The 14384-nt window shown below is 41.7% G+C and overlaps 1 protein-coding gene across 1 annotated transcript in view; it reads right to left on the bottom strand.

The window, feature by feature from the left end:
• The window catches only part of DPP6 (dipeptidyl peptidase like 6), a 931600-nt gene that overhangs the window by 406327 nt on the left and 510889 nt on the right, over window positions 1-14384 (bottom strand). Inside the window, 1 exon segment of the mRNA XM_030198448.1 lies at window positions 10611-10705. Within this exon segment, the coding sequence (XP_030054308.1) occupies window positions 10611-10705 (95 nt within the window).

The following is a 14384-nucleotide window of genomic DNA, read 5'->3' as shown; positions in this document are numbered from 1 at the left end:
TGCTGTTACAATAGTCGATATGGTAAGTACTGTGGATTGCACCAAGGTCCAACTCAAGTTCCACCTCAGTCTTACTCATTTTGTTCCTTTGAAGTCCACTCCATTCACTTGTTCACTCCATTACCTCTCTGGGTAGCTGTCATTTATTGACTCCCTCATAAATCAATCTCTCTTCCTTTCTCACTGATTTTGACTCCTGACTTCCTTCTTTCTCGAACCATCCTCCCTTCCCACATTTTTGGAGACTTTAACATTTCATGCTAATGATACCTTTGATTCGTATGCCCTAAGTTTCTTGCTTCAACCTCCTCATTCAATCTCCAGGTATGATCCACTACCTCAACACCATAGCCACTGTGATCTTGAGCAATTGACTTGAGATGGAATTATACCAGATATTTTTATTATGTGTAATTCAAAAGTATAACCACAGTCAATGATAGATTTAGAATGTGAAAGTATATGTCTAAGCATGCACTGTTGGCGTGCTAAATCATACTGTTTATTTCTGGCCACCAGGCAGGTAAGTTGACAAATTTATTCTATTAATGGATAGTGACTATCAGCTTTGAAGTGCTGTAGATGTGAAGTGTACAAGGTGACTACATTCTGTTTCAAACTCTCCCCCACTGGACATTTTTTTAAATTTGGCAAGCTGTTTTTCTAATCTGTTTGTGTACTAACTTGGACAATGTATTTGTTTTAATCATCATTGCTGGAAGTGGTTCTAAAGGCAGTTTTGACTCTGAGAGGAAGAACCCAGAATGTAGCAGCAGGTGTAATCATTGCAAATTATACATGCATTACTGCAAATTGCTCTGTAAATGTATAAATGCCTCAGGTACTCATCTTTCAGTTATGGTTATTCAGGTACCTGCAAAGTGTTATGTGCAGAATGAAGGAAACTGAGTTTCTGGTTATTAATTAATACAAGTTAACTTTACATTTGGGCTCTCAGTAATAAAACTTAACGTGCACAGAAAGGGGCATTGGTGCATGTTAAAAACAGCTTGCTATGTAGTAATGTACGTTACATTAAGATGGCTGTCCATCTCATTAAGTATGGAGTTGGAATTACAAAGGGCTCTTTACTAAAGTGCAGTTCGGTAATGCGGAGAGCAGTTTGGCTCCAGGGCCAAAGGATGACTTTTCAAGGGCTGCTCAGCAGAGATGTGCACATCTATCAAAGAAGGGAAGAAGTATCTTCAACTGCAGACTAACTAACCTACTGAACAGGGCTTTTAAACTTGAATCATTGGGGCTGGATGATCAAAAGCCCAGGTAAGTATAAGCTCTCTAGGAAGTGAAAACATTTTACACAAATGGGAAAAAGGAGCACATCTGGATTAACAGGGAATACTAATGCCCGTAGTATGGAAATAAGGTTCTGGATCTAGAAACTGTGATGGACGAGATGATTTGGATTTACTTGTGGTCGTGGAGATGTGGTCATGGAGAAACATGACTGGGATATAGTTATAACGGGCTATAATCTGTTCAGGAGAGACAGGGTAGGAAGAAAGGGTAGGGGGGAGTGACATATATGTTAAAGATAATATTAAAATAACACAATTGCAAGATGGGATAAGGAAGAGGCAGGTTGGTCAATCTAGAAAGAGAACATGGAAAATGTATTTCCATTGGTGTGATATACAGACCTCCTTGACAGACAAAAGAAGTGACCAGAGATTTAACTGAACACAGTCAAAATATAACTGTAAAAGGGAAGTACTACTAATAGGTGATTTTAATATACTAGATGTCAATTAGGATATCCCTTTTGTGGGTCTTATAGAAATAGGGAGATCCTGGATTCTCTGCAGGGAGAACTGTTCCAGCAGTTGGTAATGGAGCCATACTGGACTCAGTGCTTACAAATGAAAGAGGGTTTCTGATGTTATAGTGGGTGATCTCATATCCAGTGATCACTGGATAGTGTGGTTCAGTACATTCAAAAGTGAAAGTTCTAGACTTAAAAAAATAAAAAACTAAGTTCATTGAGATAGGGGAATGCCTCAAAAAGTAATTAGCTGAATGGGAGCATCTGGGAGAAGTAGGAAAGCAGTAGGCAAAATTACTATCAATCATATGCAGTGCTGTTCACATTATTCCATGAATTCTATAAAAGTCATTAAAATTGTGTGCATGCCTAATTTGCATGCACAATTTAATTGAATAATGACCTATTTGGTGCCGATAACTGGCTTACTAACAAGCAATTATTGGCACTAATAGATTTAACTGGAATATGTTCACGTAAATTTAGGAACATGATCTGCACAAATTCAAAAAGGAGGGCAGAATAGAGAGCTGTACAGGAATAGTGATTGCGGAATCCCGCAGAACCCACAGGATTCCTGTGCTGATGGAAGAAGTTACCATGGGATTCCCACAGGATTGTAGCCAAAATATTTGGTGATTCCAGAATGAGGCTTGGAATGCACTGAGAGAGGCATTTGGAGCACCAGAATGAGGCTTGGAATGCCCAGAGAGGCAGCTGGAACACCAGACTGAGGCTTGGAACACTCATTGGTTTAATAGTGAATACCATCCAAATAAAACACAGGAGGCTGTTGGGGTTGGGAGGAAACAGAGGGCTGCAAGCAAATAAATAATAGTATCGACTCCTGCGGGTACAGATGGGGATGGAGGAGATTAATTGTGAGGATGGGTGGGGATGGAATGGATCTGAGTGGGTTTGAGTGAGTATGGGTTAGATTCCATTGGGGATGGGCATGGATGGGTGAAATTTCTCTCTCTCTGTGCAACTCTCTAGCAAAGAAATGGGAGGATCATGGGAGGAATAAGAGCATTCCTAAATTGAATGCATATAATTATCAGTTGGTGTGATTCCTGGGCATAAGCACTATTCTATAAACTGCACCTACCTTTAAGCATTTCTTATAGACTAGTGCTTTTTTTGGTGCAAAATACAGAATTCAGTCCTATATGCAGGTACTTTTTCTGTCCCTAGTAAGCTCAAAATCTATGGTGTTTTTGTACCTGGGGCAATGGAAAATGTCATGACTTGCTCAGGATCAAGGGAGCTGCAGTGGGAATTGAATCTAGTTCCCCAGGACAATACGCTGCTGTCCACTAATCCATTAGGCTTCTCCTCCTCCTAAACTGAAAGGAGCTATTTTAAGGGCAACAAACCTTTTTGTTAGGAAAGTAAATAAAAGTAAGAGGAAAAGAAGGTTGCTTTGGTTCTCAAAAGTAGTAGCTGAAAAGGTAAAGAAAAGGGGCAGAGTCAATATGGCGTCCTGAAAAAACACGTTTTTGTTGAGCTCATGCTTTACCTTTGATTTCCTGTGGATTTGTGGCTTCATCGATGTATGGGGCATAAGTGGAAGGTCAAGCAGGAATGCCGTTAACCCCAGGAGGCTTGCTACTAGCTTCAGGGGCAGAAAGAGGCTCGTTGATCCAGTCTGAGCTGGAAGTCTCTGAGTCTGGAGGCTCGAATACCTCCACTGCCGCAAAGTGGGATAGCCACTGTGTCAACTCCGGTGGATCAGGAGTAGTGCAGGCTCAAGTCCCGTCAGCTGCGTTTTCCTTGGCATTGCAGGGAGCAGCTGTGGTTTCGCAGCCAAGCTCTGTATCAGGGGTGGACTGCCTTGCCTGTCTGGGGAACAATTTGGAGCTGAAGTTTCCTCAAAGTTAAAACCTGTTGATATTTCTTCAACTGTGTGTGAAATGAAGACTACCTTGGTGAGACCCTCTACTTTTAATTTTGAGTCTCTGTGGGAAGGCATATCTCAGATGGAACAGTCTCTTTCCACCCACTTACAAACTATTAATGATAAATTTGCAGAAATATTACAAAATAAAACATGGAAAAGAAAATAAGATGATACCTTTTTTATTGGACATAACTTAATACATTTCTTGATTAGCTTTCAAAGGTTGCCCATCTGATGAAGAAGGGCAACCTTCAAAAGCTAATCAAGAAATGTATTAAGTTATGTCCAATAAAAAAGGTATTATCTTATTTTCTTTTCCATGTTTTATTTTGTTTGATTTCTAGTGATAACCTTTAAGAGTGGACTAACACAGCTACCACACCTCTCTACTTAAGGCAGAAATGTTACAAAATGCAGCCAGGCAGGCTCAGGAAATAGGTTAATTGAAACAGTGAATGGGTGTTGTAGAGGACTCTTTGAAAGTTGTGCAACAACATGGAGATCTCTTTATGAAAGATTCTATGGATATTCATAGGAAATTGGAAAATTTGGAGAATGCTGACTGTACTCAAGAAACATTTTTGTGTTCTAAACTTTCCAAGAGTACCTAATTTTTCTCCACAAGATTTTTTTTAAATAACTTTCTGATTATGACTAAAAATACCAGCAGATAATTTCCACTTTGCAAGGGTTCTATCTTCCCTCAGCAAAAACAAAGAGTTTCAGAGGAGCATTTGTAGTCTCCTCATATATCTATGGATGGTATAGATGATGCAGTTTTTATAAAGATCTGATTCTGTAGGCTTTCATACAACTGCAATACTGCTAGTAATGTTAGCACTTGAATCGGACAGAAACTTGCTTATGTGAATGTTTTTTTTTTTTTAAATTAAAGATTGTGTGTATATGAATTCCTGTATATGTATTTTTCCTGATGTTTCCAAGGTAACACAGAAAATGTGGCAACAGTTTTTGTTGCTTTGCCCTAAGATTCAGCAACTTGGTGGCCTTTTTTCTTGTTTTCCTTGTAAATGCCTGATAAAAATTGGAGGCCAGAATATTTTCTTTTATCCACAGCAATTGACAATATTTGTAACTCATAGGATGTCTACTAATCCATAGTTAGTTCAGGGATCTGAGCCAGTCTTGTGATTAGAGGCAGTGTGATTTTGAGGATTGCAAGGTGGCATTTTATTAGATAGAGGACCTTATTTTCTATTTTTATTGCATAGTGACTTGTGCAATTTGTTTCTATTCCACTTTATTTTTAAATTTGTATTATTGTGTTGTTGTGTCACACTTTTCTTTTCTCTTGCAAGTTTATGTTTGTAATTATGTTTTAAATTCATAAATAAAAACGTTTAAAAAAATAAGAAAATGTAAAGAAAAAGAGGTTAGCCTTAATAAACTACAAGGGTTTGTAGAAAGATGCAGACAGGCGACAATATCTGGAAAAGATAAGAGAAGCTTGTAAAGTAGTCAGGAAAACAAAGTTGAAAATGGAAGAAAAAATAGCTAATGCAGTAAAATGGGACAAGATACTTTTTAGATATGTTAGTGATAGGAGGAAGTGTAAAAGTGGCATTGTGAGACTCAAGAATGAAGAGGAGGAATATATAAAAGCTGATAAGGATAAGGCAGAATTGCTTGACAAATGTTTCTGTTCTGTGTTCTCAGCTGAAGGGCCTGCAGAAGACCAACACAAATAGGAATGGAGGTGTGGTAGACCCTGAGTGATTTTCAGAGGGCTGAGGAGCTAGCTAATCTATGGACAAAGGGATGGGGCATGATGGCATACATCCTAGGGTAAAAGGGAAGTTCTGGCAGCTCCTCTGGCTGACCTTTTCAATGCTTCTCTAGAATTGGGAGTGGTCATGGAGAACTGGAGAAGAGCACATGTGGTCTCTCTCCATGAAAGGAGTAGTAAGAAGGAGGCTAGGAACTACAGGCCAGTAAGTCTGACCTCTGAGTAAGTAAATTAATAAAAACGTTTTTAAAACAAATAATAGTTAGGTTTGTGGAATCCAATGGATTGCAGAACCTGAGGCAGCATAGTTTCACTAGACATAGATTTTGTTAGACAAATCTGATTAAGCTCTTTGACTGAGTGACCAAAGACCTGGATCAAGGGAGAGCGCTAGATATGGTGTGTTTAGATTTTACCAGAGTCTTTGACACAAGTCTACATAGGTGACTAATAAATAAACCATGTGTCCTTGGTATGGGACCTAAAGTGACTGACTTGATTAAAAACTGGTTGAGTGCAAGGCGACAGAGTGTAGTAGCAAATTGAACTCACTCAAGGAAAGGGATGTAATGCTATAAAATGCAGGGTCATGTATTTGGGATGCAAAAACATGAGGGAGTAGTACAGTTTAGGGGGTGAAGAACTTTTGTGCATGAAAGAGGAGCAGGACTTGGGTGTGATCAAATATGATGATCTTAAGGTGGCTAAACAGGTAGAAAAAATGATGGCAAAAGCTAGAAGGATGCTTAGGTGCATAGGGAGAGGAATGGCTAGTAGGAAAAAGAGGAGATGATGCCCCTGTATAAGACTCTGGTGAGATTTCATTTAGAGTACTGTGTACAATTCTGGAGATTGCACCTTCAAAAGATATAAACAGGATGGAGTCAGTCCAGAGGACGGCTACTAAAATGGTCAGTGGTCATCATCATAAAGCATATAGGAATAGACTTAAAAGATTTCAATGGGCCCAATATTCAGCCAACGGCGAACAGCGTTTTGCTGACTGCCATCGGTGTTAAGCCCAGAAATTCAATACTACATAGTAACATAGTAGCTACCATCAGCTGTACTGAACGGAATTATAGAGCTACATGGCCTGTGATCCTGAAGCAGAAGGGTGATTCCAAACGCTGGCCATCGTTGATCACGGTCAAGATCCTGTAACATCTTGCAGAAACCATCTGACTAAGTTAAGTTTTCAGCGCATTGAGCTGTTTATTAAGCCAACAGTTGAGCTGTTTATTAAGTTAATAGTCAGCAACACTACATGAGTGGAGGAGTGGCCTAGTGGTTAGGGTGGTGGCTCCTTGTGACTCTGGGCAAGTCACTTAACCCTCCACTGCCCCAGGTACAAATAAGTACCTGTATATAATATGTAAGCTGCATTGAGCCTGCCATGAGTGGGAAAGCATGGGGTACAAATGTAACAAAAAATAAAATGATGGAGGATTTTGCCTATGATGAGGAAGTCCCGCTCCTTTTATGGTTATTTAGTAATAAAACCTAGGAGCTTCTCGAGGCTTTTTTCCTCCACGATTTTTAGTTCCTGTGATATTGTATGTGCAAATTGGCAAATTAGGGAACTCTCTCTCCCCTGTTTAGTATTGTAGTTCATAAGCACTGAATATCTACACTTAACTGGTCAAGTGCTGACTCCACCCCAGAACACCACCCAAAATAGCCAGTTTACACTTCGGCACTAACGGGTTATTTTTAGTGAAACTAATCAGTTAAGCGCTGCTGAAAAATTAGCGTTCAGTCCTAAACAGGCAATTTAATCGACCAGGAGCCATTTCTGGCCAGTTAAGTCTCTTTGAATATTGACCTCAGTATGTTTAAATACCTCTGTGGCATAAATGCACAGCAGGCAAGTCTCTTTCACTTGAAAGGAACGAGAAGACATAGAAAGAAGATATGACGGGACAGATTCAGTAGTAACCTAAGGAAATACGTCTTCATGGAAAGAGTGGTGAATTTGCAGAACAGCCTCTAGGTGGAGGTGGTAGAGATCAAGACAGTATGTGAATTCATGAAGGATTGGGACAGGTACATAGGATCTCTAAGGGAGAGGAAGGGATAGTAGATGACATGGGTGAGCAGACTGGATAGGCCACATGGTCTTTATCTGCCTTCATTTTTCTATGTTTCTTTGTTAACAGCAAAAATTAATGCAAAATTAGGCAAAGCCTGTGCATAAATGCAGGAGGCAAGCCGTGCATTTACTGCATCAGTCAGACAGTTACCACACAGGTACTATGTTACATGCTTAGCTAACAGCACAGTCCTTGATGCTACTGGCCCAAGGAAGTTACAAAGCCTAGATGCTGTCAACATGACAGATTCAACACTGCTACCCATCCTCTGCCCTGCCCCCCTCGCTGCAATCTCTCCATTCTAATCTCTCCACCTCCACAATCTGATTCTCCAATCCTTCCACCCCGAATCTGATCCTCTAATCCCCTAAAAACACCAAATCTTATATTGCCTTCTGATCCTCCCACCCCTCTGATCTGATCCTTTGATCTTCCTTAAAAACCCAATCCAATCCATCCATCCTTCTGACCCCCCAACTCCTCAAACTGATCCCCTGATCCTCAAACCCCTCTCCTGCCAAACCTCACCCATGAAGTACAGTCCCTCTTACCTTTCTCCATCCCAATCTTCCTCTACCCTCTGGATTCCCCAGCTACCCCTGAGAATTATTCAGAGGTAAGCCCTGGTGATCCAGTGGCAAGAAGCAGGAATGGTCCCCTTCTGCTGCAGCCTGATCTGGCTCTGGGTTCAAAATTGCTTCACCGACTCCTAGTGGTACCACTATAGTCAGCCTTTCATATAAAGATAATGCCTTTTTATATAATGACCTTACACTGAAGACTTACCTCCTTGTAGTCATACTGCCAGACTATAGCTAAAGGTCAGTGATGTAATTTTGAACCTGGAGCCAGATGGGGCAGGGGCAGAGGGTGAGCACTGCTGCTTCTCCTCTACTGGACTATCAAAGTTTCAAGGGAGTGTGTGTGTGTGTGTGTGTGGGGGGGGGGGGGTGTCTCAGGGGACCCAGGGTTAGGAGAGAGGGTTGAGTTAGGGACAGGTGGGAAGGGCTGTACTTTGTGGGAGAGGCTTGATAGAGGGGTTGGCAGATCAAAGGATCAGATCAGGGGTAGTGCATTAAGATGGGGAGGGTTTGGAAGATCAGAAGGGGGATCAGATGGGGAAGAGGATTGGAGGACTGGATCAGGGAGTCATTTGCAGGCAGAAAAAGGAGTAGAGGAAAAGCCAGAGCTATCTTCCCCATACCTTGCACATAGTCTTACATTTGACAGTAGGATTTGGCAGGTAGTGCTTCTTATCCACTGCTTCTGCCTCTGCCAGTTTTCCTCTGCAGTTGAAACCACAGGGGACCACACAGTCTTGCGAGACCCACCAGCACCACCTGTAGAGGAGGAGGAGGTAGCGGCAGCTAATAAACACCGCTTGTTGATATATGCCTGCTGAGGGAGCATGGAAGAGGGTGGAAGGTTGATGAAAGTAATTATGTCAGGAAGGTGTAGAGAGTTGAGGGAGTAATATATTTATGCCAAGAGGCGAGGTAGAAGCTAATGTACTGATGTTCACACACTTGTGGGGGTTTAAGAATGTATTATTATTATTATGGTGGAGGATCCAACATGATTATTTTCCGAAGGTCCACCAAAGGGTTATTTCTGCCCTTCAGGGCCTGTGCCTTCAGGAACTGGAGGGGAAAAGATCTATCTGCTATCCTCTCTACCATGATTCTTCCCGCTCACCCGCATGCCACAGACGGGCTTACTCCTTCCACTCTCCATTCTCCCACCTCCCACAGTCTGCCACACTCTTTGTAAGCCTCGAAACTAGAGGTTCTCAGCTCAGTTCTCAGGACATACCTAACCAGTCAGGTTTTCAGGATGCTCACAATGTATATGCATGAGATAGATAAATTTGCATACCATGGAGGCAGTACATGCAAATTTCTCTCATACATATTCATAGTGGAGATCTTGAAAGCCAGACTGGCCTGGTGTGTCTGGAGGACTGGATTGAGAACCCCTGCTGTAAACACTGATAGACAAAAAGTAGACCAGAGGAACAAAATGAGGCACATCCTGTCAGGTACACTCACAAAAACACATCCTACACCTGAGTCCAGCCTCCACCGCCCAACTAACTGCACTTAGGATGAAAACCTGAATATGGCTGGGTCACACAGGTTGGAATGTGAGAAGTACAGTGCATACCTTCCTGCAGAGCACATTAAAACACAACATGCATTGCAGTAAGGAGGGGTACATTGTTTCAGTGGAACCTATGTTAGGCAGATGAAGCATAATGCACATTGCATTAAAACCATGTAAATTAAGTTTGCATTACTTTGTTACAAACATGTCCTCCTCTGTTGATAACATGCATGCCTGTTAATTTCTGAAACAACCCAGGGTATTGCAGCACAAGAATATATGTTATATCAGTGCTTTAGTAACTCTACCTATCAAATGTTAGAATGACCATTTACCCATTATAATGAGAGCATAACAAGCTATGTTCTACACATCTGTTATTTTCCATGTGCTCATTAAAGGCTGGGGATTTTATACCAGCCTTGGCCCACTGCAGCCCAAAGTCCCCTGTAATAACCAGCCCTTTTGCTTTGCTGGCACCAGGAATGATTTCACTCTTCCCAACACCCCTAAAACGAAAAGGCATGACACTCTCAACTCATACTGGGCTGTAGATCTCAATCAGTCTCCAGACAATGTAGAAATTTCCCTATTCAGAGCTCCCTTCAGGGCAATTCTTTCTGTCCCAATCCACCTAGCAATCTACTTTTGGAGAAACAATTTCTCATTTCAAAAAAATAGTAATAATAATAAGATCCTTTCTCAGATCTCAACATTCATGAAAACACAGAATTATAGAATATAATGGCAGAAAAAAATCCATATGGCCCATTCAGTCTGCCTATGGTAAAACGTTGCATACATTTTCACTAACTGACATGCTCATAAGTTTTAATGCATAAGCTCCATTTCCTTTAAATTCTTAGCTCCCAGAATCAATTATTTCTTTTTCATAAAATTGCTCTAGCAAAGCAAGAGTTTTCTCCTTTAATAACCTGGATGTATGACTGTAAAGTAATAACAATAATCATTAAAAAGGATACTTACAAATTTTTTGTTTTCTATTAGTATTGTAGATATGTTTGTTTCAACATTCAGCTTCACCACATTACCATCCTGGGTTCTATATAATAATTCTTTATCTACAAAGAAAAAGACAATTGTAATAATTACATGAATGAAATAGCAAGAATTTCTATGCATTTTTTTTTTATTTTTAGTGTTTTAATACTTTTATTGAGTGTCAGTACAAACAAATCAGCAAATACAAACAGCATATACTGTAACAGACCAAAGAAGTGTGGGCAGCCTGCACTCTTATGGCTCTCCACAAAAAACTGACAAAAGATCATAACATTCAAAAGCAAACCTGTGTGTCTTCCCACCTCCCTGACCCATTCCCCCCCCCCCCCCCCCATGTCACCAGAGAAGTAGGATGTCATGGTCCTAGGTTCGTGGTTCATAAGTTTAACTCATTAAGAATGAGGCTATATGCTCGGGGTGAAATATGTTGTATTTAGGTGCTCGATATTGCCCAAAATGCTTCTTACGTTATCAGTTAAACAAGCATCCTGGGCTTCCATCACCACCAGTTTATGAAAAACACCTCTTCCACTGCCAAAAGGTAGGTAAGTGATCCAAAACCCAATGTCGCAATATACATATTTTGCCAATAGAAACAGAATTTGTTCAAACGAGTAGGCTGACCACAATGCTCTAATTTGCCAAACAATAGCAGTGGATATGGGACAATAGCTTTTCCCAATATAGATTCAAGAAAGCATAACAATCTATTCCAGTATATTTGCCTTAGGGGACAAAGCCAAAGGCATGAGATAATGTATTATCAGAAATACCACATTTAGGGCTAGATTTTATACATGGCACCTGAAAATTCCACACAGAAAAAAAAATATGCCTAGGCGTTTTCTATAAAGTATGCTTACATTTCCACACAGTATATAGAATACGCCAAGTGCCTCTTCAGGCGACCAAATTTAGTTGCGCCATTTATGCCATGTTTTACTTGGCACAAATCCCGATGCCTAAATTAGGCACAGACACCTGGTTTCTATATAACATGCCTAGAGATCCGCACTGAAATCGGCGTGGATTCTATAAATGCGTGTAACATAACAAGCTAATGAGCGCTGATAACAGCACTTAACAAGCAATAATAAGCACTAACTGGTACTGATTAGAATTTAGGCACACAACTCGCTAAGCGTGTTCTGTAACAATGTGCACCAAACGTTTAATGTGCGCAGGCAAACGGGGCATGGTTATAGGGGGGAAATGGGCATTTCGTGGGCGTTCTGAAATTTACGCGCTACTTATAGAATATGGCCCAGTGTGCCTAAATCTTCACAGCAGGATTTATGCCACATTTTCATTAGTGTAAATGGATACATGTAGATTTAGGTGCTGAAATATCAACTAAGCGTATTCTGTAATTGGTGCCTACATTTAGAATACGCTTAGTTGGCACTGATTTCAGCGCCAGTTTTTTAGGCGCCATATATGGAACATCCCCCAGAGCGCCAGAGCGAGTATGTTCTATAACAATGTGCATAGATTTTACAAACGCCAACTTCCTGCCCATGGCCACATCCCCTCTTCACATGCTGAGCGGCAAAGAAGGAGGAGAGAGGCTGACAAGAACAGGGGAGAGGATCAGGCACCGGAGATGACCACCGGTGCGCGAGGTGAGAGTCACGAGGCACGGAGGAGCGCATGGCCGACCAACACTTTCTGCACTGCTCACAATGCCTGCCAGGCGAGATCTGGCAAAAAAAAAAAGAGCCGGTTAAAAGAATCGGAGCCGACCTAAATAGCAGCAAACGATCCACGAACAAGGCTGCTGAGGATACACCACCCACACTGCCTTCACATTCAGCCAGAATGAGAAACTGAGATAAGTACTTATCTCCACCCGGAGCAGCAGCGGATGGTCGAAGGCTACTGGCAGTGATCAGCGGGACGACAAAGGTGGAGGCGGCCTGCACAACCACCCCCGGCCCCGCCTCACCTGCCCGGCCACCCAGAACTGAAGCGGTGAGCAGCAGGCGAGGAGAGGACTGCAACTAGTACAGAGACAATCTGCCCTTCCATCTCGGACCCCGCTCGCCCGTCTAGCCTGGGAGTGAGGAGACGACCGGGCCTTGCCTTGGTCCGGGATCACGCAAGTCCGCCTGGCCACGATCGCACACGGCGTTATATCCGGTCCAACCCAGATGCGGGGACAGCACCATGGGGAAAAAAGAGAGAGATGACCGAGGTGCCCTAAAGACAGGCAACAGCAGGACCCGAATCTCGACAACACAAGGCTGCAAAACCCCTGCGACCAGAATAACACAGCAAACCACAGGACTTCATGGATCCAAAACTGTGAACAGGTTGATTAAACAACTAAGGATCTTTCGAGCTGTCTCCCTTATACTCCAACCCCAACACAATGCTCAGAACTAATGGCAATACAACTGAACAACAAACTGTGAGTAAACTATCTTAATAATATCCATAAATCCACAATCACTGCTCACCTATACAACAAGTACTCAGAACCACCACTGACCAAAACAGACCTAAGCTAGCTGAAATACGTATAACACACAAGATTGGAACATAAGATCCCAGCCTAAAGAACAAGACCTCCCACGTAAATATCATATGCGACCACTAGTAGCTTGCAGCAAACTGATACCATAATGAACACCATCAGAATGCTCCTAACAATTACTCCTTATCCGTCATCCACCAACACTAACCACACCACTTACAGAAACCAATATCATACCCACAATATGTAACCACAAAAGACCAGCCAGATATACCACACCCAATCAAACTGATAACAACCAGAACAAAGGCAGTACATCAACATGCGGACAACATCAACAAAAGGAAAAAAAGGCCACAGCAAACCAATACCTACTAAAAACAACAACTGACAAAAATCAACACAACACCGAACACAGTGGACCCTACCAAAAAATTCAAGTGGGCTACATCAACGCCAGATCCTTAGTAAATAAGGCAGCAATAATAACAGACTGGATCATGTCAGAAAACCTTGATCTACTTTTCATCAGTGAAACTGGATTCATGGTCAAAATGACCCCATATTATAGACCTTTGCCCCCCAGGATACAAAATCACTCACTGGACCAGGAAACATAAGAGATGCGGAGGCATAGCACTAATCCACCGATCCAACTTCACCACCGTAACCATCGCTGAGTCCATAACACCCCAACTTGAAATCGCCTCAATCAGAATCCAACACACAACCTTGTTCGATCACTTAAACTGTGTCTTGTTTTATATACCACCAGACAACTGGAACAAATGCCAATCACACTTCATGGATTTCATATCAAACACCTGTGTAACTAACTCCAACATACTAGTACTAGATGACATCAACCTTCACCTAGAAGACCCAAATGCCACCAATGCACAAGACTGCAAGGAATTCCTCCAACTATGGGATCTTGAATGGCCACACATCCAAGCAACCCATGTCAAAGAACACACTCTCGACCTCATCACACACAAACTGTCCACAGAACAGAACCTAATAATATCAGACACTAAATGGACAGATACACCATGGTCAGACCATTACAACCTAAACCTATCCCTGCAATGGTGGAAAAAGGGTTCACACCAAATACAAGAACACACAACATACTGTACAAGATACCAAATAGACCCGGAAACATTCTGGCAACAGATTTACAACAACAACGAATGGACAGCACAAACAAACTCTATGCACTGTCTCTCAGATTGGAATAATAGATGCAGAAGTATATTAGA

The sequence above is a fragment of the Microcaecilia unicolor genome, chromosome 1, assembly GCF_901765095.1.
Source record: "Microcaecilia unicolor chromosome 1, aMicUni1.1, whole genome shotgun sequence".
Classification (NCBI taxonomy): domain Eukaryota; kingdom Metazoa; phylum Chordata; class Amphibia; order Gymnophiona; family Siphonopidae; genus Microcaecilia; species Microcaecilia unicolor.
The sequence above is the reverse complement of the archived record's forward strand: the minus strand, read 5'-3'. Positions and strand labels throughout refer to the sequence as shown.